This window comes from Centrocercus urophasianus, unplaced genomic scaffold, assembly GCF_019232065.1.
Source record: "Centrocercus urophasianus isolate 14NV4802_14NV808 unplaced genomic scaffold, USGS_Curo_1.0 seq_14, whole genome shotgun sequence".
Classification (NCBI taxonomy): Eukaryota; Metazoa; Chordata; class Aves; order Galliformes; family Phasianidae; genus Centrocercus; species Centrocercus urophasianus.
The window spans coordinates 20,535,564-20,552,962 of NW_024884586.1; the positions used below are offsets into that span (position 1 = coordinate 20,535,564).

Here is a 17,399-nt window from a genome sequence, read left to right on the forward strand (position 1 = left end):
TAATTTAAGTCAAAGATCCAGGCATAATCTTGCAAGCTATGAATTGAAAAGCATCTTTACTGATGAACTATTATTTCTACTGACATCAGAAACAAGTTAGATTAAGGGGAAGTTCTATACGATACGGGTCTCACAAGGGAAAAGTTCAGCATTCATAATCATCCAGCTTTTTTCACTGCCCTCCCTTCTGTCTTGCACCTGACAACAGATCTAAACAACACATACTTTCTCAAAAAGACTTCTGTGCAACTGGCAGGCCTGCTAGGAGCTTCTGTCAGATGCTGTGCCCAATGATTAATTGCATCTCTTGTTTCTGTGAAACCCATCATCTCATAAGGTTGAAGACAAATGCTTAATGTTGTCAGATCTGCTCATAAGCACAACTGTTAGATTGCAAGGGACTGAGCTTAATGGAGTGATGGAAGAACATCAGCTTCAGGCTAGAAGTGTTTAGTAGGAGAGGGACTGATATCTCTGGAATATTTATCAAATTTGGTTAGCTAGATTGACTCTCAAGGAAATTATGTAGGAGGTGGCTTCATAGGCAGCGTGTGGGGCCTTGTGTAATCTACAGGAAAAAGAGGCTGCATTACCAAGAGCTTATGCTTTGTAATAAAGCCTCACTTCTCCTTCCCGCTGATTAGACACCAACTGACATTCTTGTTGCGATCTTTCTTTCTAACACTATCCAAAACAAGGATAAAAGTTTGCTGGGAGTCATTCAGCCTCTATGGATATAAATCTGGTTGCTATCATGTCCTCTGAATCAACTGGTAGCAGAGCACAGGAAGATGCCAGGGTCCTAGATACATACGTAGTAACATTTGAATTAAAATTAATTCCAATTTTTAATGAAAGTGAATTCACCTGTAGTTTTTAAGAAAAAGTAAAAAGTTCACATCCCAAAAGCACTTTTTTTAACCTTTGCAGCACTCTCACAATTTGTAATGGCACATAGATTAAAACAGTAAAACTAGAGAGCAAACAAGCAAGAGCTGAACTAAACTTCAATTTCAGAGTGAAAGGAGATCTGAAAAGGTACCGAAGAAAAAGTATGTTGAAGAAAGTAAGAAGCATGGACCACAAGAAGCAGCCTTTCAGTATCTAATGGGAGGCTATAAGGAGGAGACTCTTTAGTGAGTTCTGTTGTGATAGGACAAGATGAAATAGTTACAAACTATGAAAGAAAAGAAGGAGAAGGAGATTCAGATTGGATATAAGAAAGAAGCTTGACTACAGTAAAGGTGGTGAGGCCTTGACACAGATTGCCCAGAAAGGCAGAGGATGCCATATCTCTGGAGACACTCAAGATCAGGCTGAAGGAACTCTGAGCACCTGATCTAGCTGTGGGCATCCCTGTTCACTGCAGGGGAGTTAGGCTAGATAGCCTCTAATGGTCCCTTCCAACACAAGCAATTTTACAATCCCCTGAGGAGGAACTGCATGCTGAGGTAAGCCTATGGACCCAGTTCTTCCAAGCCTCCTGTGGTCCTCGATGAGTCTAGGCTCAATTACATTGTTAGTAATACAAAGTAGGTGAAGAAGATTTCTTCATGCTGCTATGGACACTCATAACCTCATATAGCACTTAAACACGACAGTACAACTGAAAAGGCATTACAAGAGAGGTCTAATGACAGAAGGAGCAACACAAAAGAAAGGGGCTACAAAGGAAGGGAAGAAGATTGTTCACCCATGTCAAAAGACAGCAGGGATTGTAGGTTCACAGGTAAGCTCCACCAAGGAGGGAGCTCCACAAAGAAAACCTTCCCTAATGGCAGTCAGCCCTTAAATGGGGACTAAGAGAGGTGCAGCCTGGCTCCACCCCTTCTGGTCACACAGCTGAATTGCCTTCACCTGTGCTCCCAGGGCTGACCGGGTCCTTTCCCCAGGTGTTCAGTCAGTGGTTCAGGCCGTGGCTCAGTAGCTCCAATACACCTCATATCTCACACATGTCCTCCTATATGTTGTGCTGTGCCCCAGTGCGTCCCACCATTGCTGGACGCGTGCAGGGCCCAGCAATCTCTTCTCAATGATCTGGGCTGGGTGAGCTCTGCCTGCTGTGACTCACGCTGCCTCATTCCTCCAGGGTTGCGCAAGTTGCTTATTTTTTCCAGAGTAAGGTTTTCTTCCACATTCTTTCTGAGATTATTTCCCTTCAGTAAAAGTGCCTTCGTGACGATTTCACCCAAAGCGTGCAGGAAATTAAATAATGCAACTTGGCCGAGTATCAAGGACCCATTTTCTCAAGGGGAACAGGAAAAGGTGATAATGGTTTGAGGTACTGGAAAACAAATATGTCCTAAGTAGCCTGCAATTGTCTCATGCGAGCGAATGAAAACAATGAGCTTTGAGCCCTGAGGAAGCAGCGTGTGGCTCCAGCAGGACCAAAAATAGCTCGGGAGAGAATTTCTTCATTGTTACCGCAGATCAGAAAAATAAACCCCGTTTAACAGGCGGCAATGGAGGCAGGGGACGAACGCTTGCGATGCTGACGCGCAGCCCGCGAGGGCTGGTCGGGACGGAGGGACGCAGCCGCCGGCGGGGCAGCACCAGCGCCACCACGGCACTGCAGCGCCCCCCGGCGGCATTGCGCGGCTCCGGCTGCCGGCCCGGGCTCAGGCGACGGCGGCCTTCCCATGACACGTCCCAGCGACAGCTGCCGCCACGCACATCCTCCTCCCCTTCAGCTGCCGAACTTCTAAAGCTTTCCTTTCGTTATCCTGGTAAAGAAATTTTGGCACGCTATCAGCAATTCAAGGATGGACGTCTTCTGCTAGGAATAACTAGACAAAACAATTCATACACTAAAATTCAATAGAAGGGAATCATCTTTCTTGCTGCTTTTACTCCCAGTTTTTTGCTGGTCATGAAGAAGCTACCCTGTACTAGAAAGGATAACCATCTCAAAAAAAGGAAAATGAACTTTTGTCAGTTATCAAAATAGCCTCACTGTAGGTTATTTTACATATGCAGTAAACATGAGGGAAATCAACTTTTTACAAAGGGTAGATAGTGATAGGGCAAGGGGGAATGCTTTTAAATCAAAGGAGGGGAAATTTAGATTAGATGCCAGGAGGAAGTTTTTTACTGAGAGAGTGATGTGGTGCTGGAGCAGGTTGTGCAGAGGCTGTGGGTGCTGTGTTCCTGGAAGTGTTTAAAGCCAGGATGGATGGGGCCCCATCCATCTGAATGAATCTGATCTAGTACTTGATCTAGCAGCTGGCAACTTGATAATCCTTGAGATCCCTTCCAACCCAAGCCATTCTATGATTCTACAAAAATATTAAGAATTAAGAGCATACTAAGTTTTCCTAAAGCTTATTAGAAAAGGATGGTTTCAGTTGAGAGTTTGAATCCCATTAGGTACTTGTCCACAATCCCAGGTAGGCACCTGCCTGAGTTAGTAGCTTCAGTCTAACAAGAGTAGATGCTGCTGTGGAATAGAATCTTTGCTAGTCTGAAATTGATGTGAATACTTGCACGATAACTGTTGAATCATGGCCTGAACCACTGATTGAGCACCCGGGGAAAGGACCCAGCCAGCCCTGGGAGCACAGGTGAAGGCAATCAGCTGTGTAGCTGGAAGGGGTGGAGCCTGGCTGCGCCTCTCTTAGACCCCATTTAAGGGCTGAGTGCCACTGGGGAAGGGTCTCTTTCTGGTGATCCCTTCTTGGTGAAGCTTTCTCTTGTGAACCTCAAATCTGCTGTGGGTGAACAATCTTCTTCCTTTACCTTTCTATTGTGCTGATTCTTCTGTCATTACATCTTTGTTGTAACACCTTTCCTAGTGTATTGGTCTGTCTAATTGCTACAGTACTTAATGAGCATTAAAGTTTCCTAGTGATATGGAATTCCAGATGTAGTGAAGCAGGAGAAAATGCTTGAGGAATATTCATGTGCAGAAGGCCTGTCATCCCCACATCAATGAACCTTACTCTCACAGGTCCTTTAATTCAAAGGGGAAATATCACACTATGAGAAAGAAGAAGGAATGTATCTTTCAAGAGTTAATTATTTTTAATATTATATTTTGAAAACTACTTAGGTGCCACTTAAAGTCAATGGCATTCAGCAGTCTGCGTGGGAGCACTCCAAGGATCATTCTTCTCTCGTGTTCTATGAAAGCTTCAACCTGTATAGAGTTGCACAGTTCTTTTACAGTGGGGAGAACCAGAGTTCATCAATTAGCAAAAGGAGGAAGAAAAAGTAAATAAAGTTAATTAATTCTGGAATGAAAAGGCACATGTGTTGAGTTAGTTGCAGCAGCATAACATGAAATTATCTTCAGTATCTCTGTCTCTCCATGGATTTGGTGCTGCCAGAGATGGTGTTAGAATAAAGTGTGATCTATGAGTCTTTCTGCCCATACTTGCTAAAAGATCAAAACAGAATTAGGCCACTTCCATGTAAGTACAAGGAAATCCTTTTCCAGTTGCCTTATGAAGTATTAAATGTATTCAGAGTAGCATTTGAGTTTAGTCATTATGGTAGATACACTGTAGAAAAATGTAGAAAGAAGATTTTCTAGTAAAAACTGATACTTTCTTTTTTTTTTCAAGAGGCTGCTCTTACTAATTCTGTTAAGAATTTGAACTGTGACTGTGAATAAAAGGAGGCAGCAGGCAAATGTTGCCTATTCCATCAAGACAACCTGAATAAAAACAGTTACTACAGCCCTGACTATTTGGTTGTATTTTAGACTGAGGTTTATTATTCTGAGTAGCGAGTGAACTTACTGAATACATATTAGAGAAAAGACACTAGCCTCAATAAGGAGAAGGGTTATTTTACTCCAAATGAAAAGCCATCTAATTTGACACCTTTATAATGACAGATTTAGCACAGTTATGGTTTGGGTATGAAGTTACAAATCGGATATGAATGCTAGTATTGGTAATGGATGTTATGCCTTTGTATGTCATATTTCTAATGCACTGTTAGAATTAGGAATAAGGTTTCTATCTGTCTCTGGTGGTTTGAGTTCATGTGCAGGATTCTTCATTTTTGTGTTGTGTTTCTGAAGTTATTCAAAGATGGCTTCAGTAACCTGAAAACTGACTCAAAGTGTTTGACAAACTCAAAATGTAAACAAAGCCAGGAACTAGCTCTTCTCTTGGTATTGAGGCTTTTTTTTTTTTAAACAAAAACTGTCCTCACAAAGAAAGATTTGGTCATTCCTTGGGCATGAGGCCTCTAGGGGACGCCATGGTGCCACAGGCAGTGCTGGCAACATGGCAGCTGCTGTAAAGATTTCAGTGCTCTTTCAGAAGAAGGTTTGTCCTCATGTCTTTGCTGAGCAGTAATGGGAGTGTTTGCTTTGCAGTAACTTCTCTCAGATCTGCTATTCAAGCTGCTTATATTACTGTTTCACAAATTTTCATGAATGTGGCACAGTGTTATCTGTAGGGCAGTGCTGGTGTTCCTCTGCAGGACTGCCAGCTCACCAATGCCAAATGAAATAGGGGCTATACAAGCAGCTTGGAATGCAATAAAATATATAGCATGTAAATTGAAGTCATCACTAAACCAAAGTTAGATGTAATTTCTCTTAGCTGTGTATCTTCTAGTGCAGTTATAAAGCTCATTTGAAACACTTTCTCTGATTTATTTTTCTTATATAAATATTGATAAATGCATCAGTGCTGTGTGGCACAAGTGAAATCATACTGTGACCTGTGAGTTAAAAAGATGAATCTTTAAGAAACTCCCATTTTAGCCCAGAATTTCCACTAACTAGTGTTTTCAATCTTGTTTTATTTTCCAGGTCATCTGCTCCATGATGGTATGTAGCCATCTGGGAGATTAGAATATATATTTTATGAAGCAGAGCAGAGCTCCCTCTTGTACTGACTCAGATGCTGAAGTCCCAGATTCACAGCCCCTTTCCTAGTCAGCACAGCTTGTACAGCTTCTGTTGCCAGTGGCTTACCTCTCCCCTGCATGAAGAGCAAACCTACATTAAAGCGATGCTGGTAAAGCAGTACTTTTCTAAAGTGAGGGAAAAGCACGGTCCAGTTTTACAGCCATGCACTGAGGCAATTTATAATGATAGAAGAATCAATTCGTCAGTGAAGCTGACATTATTTGAGGAGACATTATCAAATAACTGTCTGCTGGCATTACGCACATCTCCAGATTGCTTTATATGGCTCTATCTGTGGTTATAACTATGGAACACAGTTGACACACATCCTAGGAAATGTATAAAAGCCAAATGCTTCAGTGCCAGGATAATTTAAGATGCAATATAAATTACCATGGAATGCATAAGGAGTGAGCTATGCTAAGGAGACACACCAAGGACCATCTCCTTAATCTTTTATACCTTCTAAGTGTGCTGGCAGAGATGTGTTTTCATCAAAGCTATAGTTGGAACAACAGTAGTGACATTCTAGTACTACATTGTAGATACTGGTACTGTTTCTTCCTTCTGGACCTTTTTTGTTTTTTCTTCTCTAGGTTTTTTTTTTTTTTTTCTATACAGAGCACACAGACAAGGAGTCTGGAGTGCCAAGATTTTGATAACCAGTATAGTTTATAACTATGGACTGGCACATTAGAAAGATGTTGTTATAGAACAGCTAGGTCCAGTTAAGAGAGGGAAAAGTGTCAGTGAAAACAGAAAGCACTAGTTTAATAGTGCACACAAATAATCCTCAGAAGATAGGGCAAAAACTGAGATGGTTGTTCTAAATATACATAAATAATGGAATGCAATCAGCAGGGCAGAGTTTTTGAAGCTAAGGCTAGGGATAGATGGGCCTCTCTTTTCTCCTCTAATAACTTTTGTTTTCTAACACAAAAGCAAGACTAAGCCTGCATTAAAACCCTTGGTCCTAAATTTCCATTGTGAAGGCATTCTGAACTACATTCAGATTATCATCCGTATTTTACAGATTAGTCTCCTTTTTAAACACATTGTGATGAAATCTGTTGCCAAACATTCAGAATCACTGAATGGGGATTCAGATACAGACTTTGAGATTTGAATCTACAGTCTAATTCTCATTGTTCAGATTTGTTTGAATAATAACGTGAATATGTAGAGTCTTCTTAGAGAACCCGTAAGAAAAAAAAACAAATAGCAACCCCCCCCACTGTAGCATGTATGCTGTTCATCAGACAATCGTGCACTATTGCAAAACTTTCTGTATCTCACAAGAGCTAAAATATCATTCACAGACTGCCTATGCTATTTAATGTTACTTTCTTCTGATTTTTGCCAGTTACTGACATATTAGTTTAACATTAACTGACTCTTGTGATCAAGATAAATAGATGAACTGCCTTTCCAGTTTGCCCACATATTTACAAGCAGAAACTGCTTTCTGAGATGGCTGGTGAATGATGCCAAGAGAAATCTCTGAGAATGGTAGAAACCCATGAGGGCTCCTGCAGAGCATTTCCCTGGCCACTCTCCCAGCTCCAGGTACTTATTGCTCTGGGTTTCCTACACAAGTGAGACTATTTCTGCAGAAATATATCATGGAAGAAGAAAAAGCACAAGGAGAAAAAAGAAAAAATCAAGATCTATTTTACAAGTTAAGTTGGCTGCATACCACAATACCAAGGCACTCCACACGAGGGCAGGGCTTTGTCTAGGTTGCTGCAATAGACAATCTGAGTGTGTATTAAGTCAATTTCCTTAGAGTTTTCACCATTAGCAGTGTAACTCTGCTTTAAAGGTTTTGGTGTTCTATTGTAGAAATGCTTCAACCAGCTAAAAGACACGAGGCCTTTATTTTGCTGTCTCATTAAATTTTTCGTAGGACAATTTTTAAAGAATAATATTCACTTTGGACTGTATTTCCCCATTGTGTGGTTTAAAGAAGCAGTTATTTTCAGTTAATATAACTGGACAGAAAGGCACTGGATGCAGCTGAGGGTGTTTTAAAGAAGGATGTTAACACCACTCCTTCAGATTTCTCCTCAATTATTTATTATTTGAACTTTAAAAATTACAGATACAGCCATATGTTAACCCCTCAGCATCATGAGGAAGGCAAGCTAACCTGACTGGGTTGAACAGGAGAGGTCTGCCATTCCCCATCCCATCCTGTGCCCTTATATTGTGCTGGCTTTAATGATCATGCTTGCACACAGCCCTAACACGAGTCAGACCAACCTGAAAAGCTGACTGAAATCTCCCTGCCTTTACAGGGTGGCTTAGCTTTCAGATGGCTGAATGAGCTGAAATGACTCTAGAGCCACGCAGTCACTGCTGCTGGAATCAGGAAAGCAGGTCAGGCATGTGACACAGCACAGGGAAGTCCCTTTCAGCAGCAGTAACGTTGGATAAACTCAGATTAATGGTGAAAACACTGTTTAGTAATAAATGAATGGTGGAAAAGGTGCACCCTGAGATCCAGCCCCACTGGCAAGAGGGAAATACAAAAGTCCCATGCAGAACACTGAGGAAGTACTGGCTGTCACCTTGTACATTAAAAAACAACAAAAGCTCCAAAACACCACCAAGTGCTTCATTTTAAGTGCAGAATAAAAAAACCAAAATCATTTAGCAGATGAGAATTGTGTAATCCTCTTTGCAAAACTCTGAACAGACACTAAGCCCAAGACCTCATGTGGGAACACATTACACGCAGTTGGGAAAGCAAGCACTTCCAGTCAGGAGGTATTGCACGATGAGGCTTTTCACCTGCAGGTTTATCAGTGACACCTGCAATGACATATGAAGAAAAGCCGCCCTTTTTTTGTCACTATTGCACTTTTACTCATTTTTCACTTGGTGAGCCACCCGCATTAATCTTGCATGAAGCCCGGGTAACGCCTGCGCTGGCGCACAGCCTGATCACGTGGGGATAAACGAAACCGCAGCCCCTCCTGGCCCGCGTCTGCGCTTCCACGGTGCCCCTGCTACAGCCGACCGCACCGCCGCCCTCGCCGCTCCCCGCAGCACGACATGGCGCCGCCCGCCAGCAGCGCGCTCGTGGCCTCGTACCGAGCGCAGGCGCAACCCCGCCCAAAACCGCGGCCTCAGCGCGGCATGGAGGGCCCGCTCTGTCATTGGCCAGCGACGCCGCGGCCGGCCCCGCCCTCCAGCTGGCGGCGGGCGAGCGTGGTCCCGCTCACTCACGTCCGCCCTCTTTCGGCCCTCCCCGCGTCGCGCCGCTTTCCCCAGCCAACGAGATGCTGCGGGGCGGGCGGGGCTCGGGGCCCTTAACTGACAATTGCGGCGAGGCCAATGGGAAGCGGCGGCTGACGGGGCGGGGGCCGATGGGGGGGGGGGGGACGCCGGTGAGCGCGAGGCTCCGGCGCGAGGGGCTGTGGGCGTGGCCGAGAGGGCTAGAGCCCTCAATCAGGTGAGAGGGAGGCGTTGACGGGCGTGAGCGGCGGCCAATCGCGGCGAGGAGCCGGGCCGCCCCTCCCCTCCCGCCGCCGAAGCTGCCAGAGAGTCAGGTGGCTCCGGGATGCGCGGCCGCGGCGGCAGGCGGAGGCGGGCGGGGAGGAGAGGGATGCGGCGGCGGCCCGGCGGCACGCGCCGCCCGCCCTCACCCCTTCCCGCGCTGGGCTGAGGCGGATCCGGGCCGGGCCGCGGCACCCGCTGCCGGGCCGCGCCGGGCCGCATGAACAATAGGCGGCGGTACCGGCCCCGCCGCCCCCCGCAGCGCTCGGCTGCCGCGGGCGCCTCCCCCTATGGAGCAGCCTCGCCATGGAGCCCCTCACAGCGCTCAGCCAGGAGGGCGCGGGCGGCGGGGAGCCGCCGGGCGGCGGACCGCTCTGGACGGCCGTCTTCGAGTACGAGGCGTGCGGCGAGGACGAGCTGAGCCTGCGGCCGGGAGACGTGGTGCAGGTGCTGTCCCGGGACTCGCAGGTGTCCGGCGACGAGGGCTGGTGGACGGGGCAGATCGACCAGCGCGTCGGCATCTTCCCCAGCAACTACGTGAGCAGCGGCGTGCAAGGGGGCGGCCCGGAGCTGCGCGCCCGCTACCCGCCGCCCCCCGCCATACAGCGTAAGGAGCGCGGCAGGGGGGGGGCGCCGCGGGTACCCGGGGCCGCGGCTGTGGGGAGCGGCGCGGCGAGGCCCGGCCCTAGGCACGGAAGGCCCCGCGAGGGCGGCCCCGGGAGCGGAGCGCGAGGCGGTTCGGCGGTGCGCCGCGCGGGGCTGTCTGGGGGCCTTTCCTGTCGGCAGCCCGGCGGTCTTCTGTCTCTCGGGTTCGGCAACGCGGGCGCCGCGTTCGCGGTTATCGCCGTTTTCCTTTGTTAAATACCGTGCTTCTGTGGGCTATAAACCTTCACACGGCTGAAGCTTCGTGTGGCCTCCGGTGGCTCCCCTTTAAGAATGTCCTTAAGGAGAGAGACGTTGCTGTGTGGGAAGCGGTTGCTTTCTGCAACGATCCTTCGTTCATTATTTTCCTTGCTCCTAACCAGAAGTCTATTATCTTTTACTCCTATGTTAATTTGTGTTAGCAGGTTCCCGTTTGCCATTTCCCTAGTTACAAACGCTGCTCAATAACAACTCTGAATGAGTTTTATCAGAGTTTGGATATTTGGGCCTACCTGAGAGTTGTGTGGTTAAGGTGTGATGCTGAAAGTATGGAGGGGTTGGTTTGTACCTAATTTCAGAGCAGTTTTGAAGCCTTTGAGCCATTTCATTTTTGCTTATTCTTGCTGCCACGTGTAATTGCGGAAAGTGAAACAAGATGGAATGGATGTTATTAAATCTTGTTTCTGTCGGTATTGACAATTCAGGCAAGAATAAAGTTGTGGGTTGGTTTTTTTTTTATTTTTTTTTGCGGGGGGGGGGAGGCAGAGATGAATCTTCATCTTTTCTAGAAAGTAAAAGGGGTGAAGATGCTTTGTCCTATCTGGGACGTATCTCCAAGGAATACAACTAATAGCTGCTGCTTTTTTTTTTTTTTTTTTTTTTTTCCTCCTTATTCCACATCTGCTTGAAAGCATTTAGGTAGAGAGCTCAGTAATTTGTAGAATTACTCTTGGAAATATGAAAAGACTGCTGGGCAGCAGTGGGGCTTGCTTTCATGCTGGAAGAGCATAGCGTATTTTTTCCCTCATGCAGAAATGCAGAAGATGCTGCAAATGCTCAGTAGGTTTTGCCTCGTGATAGCTGGGAAGAACCACTTCTACAGAGATTCTTGAAACCTCAGCTTCTCTCATGCTTTGGGCTGTTTTAGCACAGTCTTTATCACTATGTTTTCTCCTGTCCTATTACACTTTCCAAGGCAAGGTAGTTCTGGAACAGTTGTGGAGTTGCACCATCTCCCTTTATCCTTGTTATCTTACCCTTCTGTTGCCCTAACAGGGCAGCACTGCCTCTTTTCTCAAGTAAGCAACCATAAGTTCATGATGCAATAGAATTTATTCCCCTGCAGTAAGTTTTTAATGTGCATTCTGGTGGTGGTGTGGTGTTTGTTTTTGTTTGTTTTTTAAGAAACAGTGAGATTTGGACAGGTGGAAAGGTTGGTTGCTTTTGAACTGGATTTTGAAGCTTGACTTCACAGATCTGCCCTTCACAAGGAGTGATGCTCCCTTTTAGTGTTGGCACTGCTAACTTGAGGGCTATTTGGAGTACTGATCCACTGTTAACTTGCTTAATGGAGTAATTCAGAGTAGTAATTTGTAGCAGTCATGCAGGTCATTCTAGAGATGTGCACCTCAGTGCAGAAGCTATTTTTAGTTGCTTCCTGAAGTTTATCTTCATGTATCATGAAGGTGTTGGAGTGCAAGGTCTTGAGATATTGCTTCCACTGAGAGTTGTGGTATTGAGTGGCTGCACACTTCCAGCCATCCTGACAGCTCTCAGTGGAGCCTTACCTCGATACCCTAAGGAGAACTGCCAAGCATGCTCTCCCTGCATCCCTATGCAGGCTGTCAGCGATGGGTCTATTTGAAGGACCCTCATTTACACTATGGGCTCTTATGCATGACAGACTCAGCTAAGTGGCTTAATCATATGGTGTAATGAATACCGATTAAACAACGATTACTTTGCAATTGTCAACTTCCCCACCGGTTAATGGCATACAGGCTTTAATTCCTTTTCAGTCCAAGACCAATGATAGCGCTTCTTAAGTTCTCTGGCAATACAGTCTGCACCCTGTATGTTCCCATTGTCTCAACAGTTTATTATAGCATGTCTTAAATTAACTCGAGCTTAGAGAAGGGGTTAGTGTGTTCAGAAAGATAAGGGGAAAGAAGTCTTTTATGTGCTACTGTAGCAGTACAACCGACTCTGTGAAGTTAAACTAAATCAACACAAAATACTTCTGTAATTAAAAAGCTTGTCTAAAAGTGAGCTTTTTTCCTGATTAAACTACTTTTGAGGATGAGAAGGACAGTCTGCATTAAAGAAACGTGCACACATTCACGGCAAAGATCGTTCCTGCAAATAAAAGAACTCATTTCAAAATTCCGTGCAGTGTCGTGTCTTAAATTTCACCTGGAAGCGTAGATCTCGCTGTTGTGCCCCAGGCTGCTTCAGCTGTGCGCCCAGCAGGGCGTTACTGTTTGTGTAGGGGTGCAGCTGACGGCGCCCGCGCCGTTCGGTTTCCGTGCGTGGCCTTTTCCTCCCGGCGCGGCCCCGGGGGGAGCTGTCCCTTCAGCACCGCCGCTGTCCGGCCGCGGGCTGGCCGCGCTGCGCTCGCTGCCCGCGAGTACTGCTGCGGGCTTACGTGTTTGGTTCTTCTCGGACTTGTCATTGACTCCATTGTTCGTGGAACAATAGAGAAAAGAAAACAAGCATTCTTATTATGCGCTATATGCAGTAGTAAAAAATTGTTTTCCTTATTGCTGGCCCTGCATGCTCAGTATGCAGTCTGATCCATTTGTTTGTCACACAATTGTCAGTACTGTCAGAATTGGCAAACGGATCCCTTGGGAAACAAGCCTGCAAAGCTTTCAAAGTGTGGAGGAATAAGCTTGATTTTGGAAGGATTAAAATATTGTTAGTGGCATTTGAATAAAAACTTTCAAATACGGCTGAATTCAAGAGAAGATGTTTGATATTTACATTTAACTCTATAACAGCAAGCACTGTAGTCACATCAGTGGAGATTAGCATGTGGCTGTCTCTTGTTTTAGTTTTCAAAATATTGCACTATCAGTGATGGCAAGAAATTAGGATTTATCCTTAACTGTGTTTCAGCATGTTAAGATGATGATATTTTTAAGTGTATCTTACACAGCTGTGATGTTGAAATCATCACCATTGAGTGACTACTTTATGGAAGTTTTTACAATACTACAAGTTCTTTTTTATTGTACTAGTTCTTTAACAAATATTATCAGAAGGGACTACTGCTTCCATTTGTGTAGTTTTGGGTAGAAAATTGGCCCATCTTATAAGGGTAAGGGTGAGGTTGGGCAATATGGAACTGGAGTAAATATATGGGCTGCATAGTTGCTAAACATTTACATCTTTTTTTTTTTTTTTTTTTTTTTTTTTTTTCCCTCTTTTCCTAGTCTTGGAGATCGACTTCTCAGAACTTGTTCTGGAGGAAATCATTGGCATAGGAGGCTTCGGAAAAGTATATCGAGCTGTGTGGATAGGAGATGAGGTTGCTGTCAAGGCAGCTCGTTATGACCCTGATGAGGACATCAGCCAGACCATTGAGAATGTCCGCCAAGAAGCCAAGCTCTTTGCAATGTTAAAGCATCCCAACATCATTGCCCTCAGGGGCGTATGTTTGAAGGAGCCTAATCTTTGCTTGATCATGGAGTTTGCCCGTGGAGGATCATTAAATAGAGTGTTGTCTGGTAAAAGGATACCTCCTGACATCTTAGTGAACTGGGCAGTACAGATTGCAAAGGGAATGAACTACTTGCACGAGGAAGCAATTGTTCCTATAATTCACCGTGACCTGAAGTCCAGCAACAGTAAGTGCTATACAATTAACAGTAAGGGAACTGGGATCAATTTTCAGAAAGAAATAGTATATAGAAGAGAGGGGAATAACTCTTAATTTAGGAGTCCTTTCTTGTGAACCACTGTATCCTCTAATTTAATCCGAGAGGGGTTTAGTTGTCTACAGTATGGTGCTACAGACCACAGAAAAACATGTGAATGCTGTTACTTTGTAGAAGTGACTTAAGTGACTGAAAAACTGTAATTGGAGTATTCTTCTGTAGTAGTTCTCATACATATGATGTCTTAGTTCTTCTGGCATTTCAGTGGATTCTGGTGTGTTCGAAAGTGCTTTTGAGCTTAAACTGTGCACCTTCTTTCTACTTTTTTGAAGGATAAAAATGTCTTTTGGAAAGATTAACACCCTAAAGCTTTTATTTTCTTTGCTATATTTTGCTGTATGTATGAGATATAAGCTTAATTTCCTTACGGGAGATAATCTCTACTAAGTGGGAACTTCTCCCAGTCCCTCACAGAGCTATTGTTGACAGAAGCTTTTTTTTTTTTTGGTAGAATTTTTTTTTTTCTCCAATTTTCTCCTATTTTTTTTCTCCGAACTTTATTTGAAGTCAAATGCACATACAGAACCATTATTTATGAATGTTAGAGCAAACTGCTGTGGTGGCTTAATGATCATCTCCATCCTGATATCAGTTTGCAACTGTTTGGCTTTGGCCTTTCTCTGTGCTTATTTCTTTTCTAGATGATAAAAGAAATCAACTATCTGCATGTTAACTGCAGTGATTTAGTTAGATGTGTTAGTAGGAATCCATTTGTATTTATGACTTGAATTAATAAGAAGCACCGTGAAATGGGTGGCTGAGATGCAGGCACATGCCCTCCTTTGCTTTGAGGAGAGTAACATCTAGCAGAGAGGTCTGACAGATGGGAATTTTAATATCTTAAATAGATTTGCTAGAGCTGGTATTAACCATTACGATGCTATAAATTTCAAGTCTGCAGAATCTCCCTAGGTTTTTTTGTCTTTTAATCTTTTTTTTTCCTTTAGAACTAACGATGTATGTTTACTGCCACAAGTATTAACTTTTATTGCTGAGTTTGAAAATAGAAACTAGGAATTTTCAAATTTATTTCTGTATTATGCTACTAAAGTTTCCCTTTTTTCTTGAAAAATCAAAGCAATCTTAGTATCTAAACTTCTTCCCTTTCGAGTGGCAATACGTATTGGCGTATTAATAAAGTGAGAAGAAAGATTGAGTGGTTGTGTTAATTAAGGAAAGGCTGGCTTCATCTGTGAAAAAGAAATAATTAAGAGTTGCTTACCTAAGCAAATACTGTCTGATTTCACTAGCAGGCTGTTAAGACTTGATTGCTTAGTGTCTGAACATTTTGAGGCTTAGAAGGAAAGCTAATTCTAAAATAAACGGCTGTTATGTCCTGGCTTTTCACTGTTTCGTTCAGACTAGAGACTGCTAGTTGTGAAAGGAAAATGTACCAGTGCAGTGAGAGGTGCTCGGGCACACGGGATTGCCAATGAAACTCAGATATGGGTGTTAGAAAGCAGCTGTTCTGGCAGCAAAAAAAAAAAAAAAAAAAAAAAAAGTCTCTTGTCACAATGATTCAGCAGTACATAATTTGTGCTGCACTGTAAATCTTCAGTGAGAAGTGAAAGGTTCTGCTAAATAAATTGCTAGAATTTTCCTCATTTGGGAAGAAACAATTGGAAGGGAATAATCAATGAGAATGCCTGTTGAATAACTCCAGGATGTTCTGTGTTTGGAGCAGAGCGGGGGAGAATTTCTAATTATTATTGGATCACCATGTATATACTGTTTGTGTTTTGTGTGGTTTTCTGATGTATCTAACTTTCCTATTGCTGTGGATAGTTGAGAATGAATTAAGTTACCAGCTTTATGGCTGAGGAATTACAAGCTTGTTGCTTTTTTTTTTTTTTTTTTTTTTTTTTTTTTGGTGCAAGTTTTCACCCACCAACTGGATAGAAAGTAATGCATCTCTGCAGAAGGAACAGCTTCTGCTCGCCAGATCTTGGAAAGGATTCTTGCAGGCAACTTCTGCCATGTACTGAACATCTACCAGTACTCCAGAGCTACCATGAGAGCATCTGTATTGGTCTACTGATTTGTACTGCCTAGCTTTAGTAATAACTACTTGTACAATTCTTCTACGTCTTGTCTTCAAGAACCACCTGCTATCTTGGACTTGTGCTGACTGTCTGAAGCTGCAGGAGTCATCAGTATGAGAGTTAGGGAGTTAGATGGGGGAGTGAGAAGGAACAGTTGGCTTATTTAAAGTCAGATTTCCTGCTGGAGCAGTAGAAGATCAGATAGTGCTTTGCTCTCAGATGCCTGCCTGTGTTCAGGCAGATGCGGGCTGCATAAGGACAATACTTCATGCCGAACCTTCTAAAAATAGTCGTATTACATTTGAAACTATGAAATTAGTCAGATGAACACCTTAATGCAAGTCTGAGAAATTACCCAATTACATACCAGGATTTGAAAATATCCTTTTTAATCTGAGGTATTGCAGTTTTATCTGGAATCAACTAGTAGGTACCTCAACAGTGTTTTCAACATTTTGGATGGCGTAGTAAAGAATAGGGTTTCATTGCTCTAGGAGGTAACTCCATTTTGTATGGAGACTGAACCTTGTGAGATTATTTGGGGATTCTGGGAGGTGTAGTTCCTTGAGATTTTCTCAGTCAAAAAACACTCTGTCACAATTTTCTGTTTTCCTTTTAATCAAAAACTTAAACATCTTATTTTTGTTCCACCATTTTTCTTAATTTATTTGACATTTTTGTTATCTTACATTTTTTTTTTTTAAATTATTCTAATGCAGTTACAGTGTAGAAAGCATCCTGTAAGCTTTAGAAGCAGTGTTCATTTCAGTTAGAATTTTAATCTTTGGAGGTGAGGGTCTGAGCTGCCTGTTCTCATTGCTGGATGTTATCAGGAAATGGGCGGATAAAATCTTTACAGAACAGATTGCACACCTGTGACTTATTTTTAGAGATCTGAAATTCTTTTGCTGAATGTCAGTTTGCAGCGAGTCTGGGAGGTGAGTGTTCCGCTGGAATTACCATCTCCCGTGTTAGCTGTCTAACTACAGAATAGAAGGAGGATAACCCAGGGAAGCTGTTCAGTTCTGCTGTGAGGGGATGAATCTTGCATTTGGTTCAAGAGACTCAGTTCTTTTTATATAAGAAATTAATCTTTTTTTTTAATCTGTTGACAGAGTCATCTGATTCTTTCCTCTTTTCATCTGGTGGTATTGTTAACCTTTGCCTCTTCTCCTGCGTGTCAGTGCTCCACTGAGCATCTGCTACAGAATTGTTAGTAGGCCTCTCCCAGTGTGGAGGCTTCTAAATCATGGAAATATGGAGCTACAGGAGGAAAAGAAAAAAAAAGCAGTAGGAAATGCCCACTGAAGGAAACATCATCTGATTGGAGTCTTGTTTTTGGCCGTGGGAAGACGTTCGATCAGTAATGCTGAAGATCAAAAAGGGCAGTCCTGCTGGTTTCAGTGAAGT

The 17,399-nt window shown here is 43.7% G+C and overlaps 1 protein-coding gene across 1 annotated transcript in view; it reads left to right on the top strand.

Annotated features, from left to right (window-relative positions):
- The first annotated feature begins 9,673 nt into the window (after positions 1 to 9,673).
- Positions 9,674 to 17,399, top strand: part of MAP3K9 (mitogen-activated protein kinase kinase kinase 9) — a 105,075-nt gene continuing 97,349 nt past the window's right edge. The window contains exons 1-2 of the mRNA XM_042813830.1: positions 9,674 to 9,974; positions 13,444 to 13,857. Of these exons, the coding sequence (XP_042669764.1) occupies positions 9,674 to 9,974; positions 13,444 to 13,857 (715 nt within the window). The remainder of the gene's footprint in view (positions 9,975 to 13,443; positions 13,858 to 17,399) is intronic.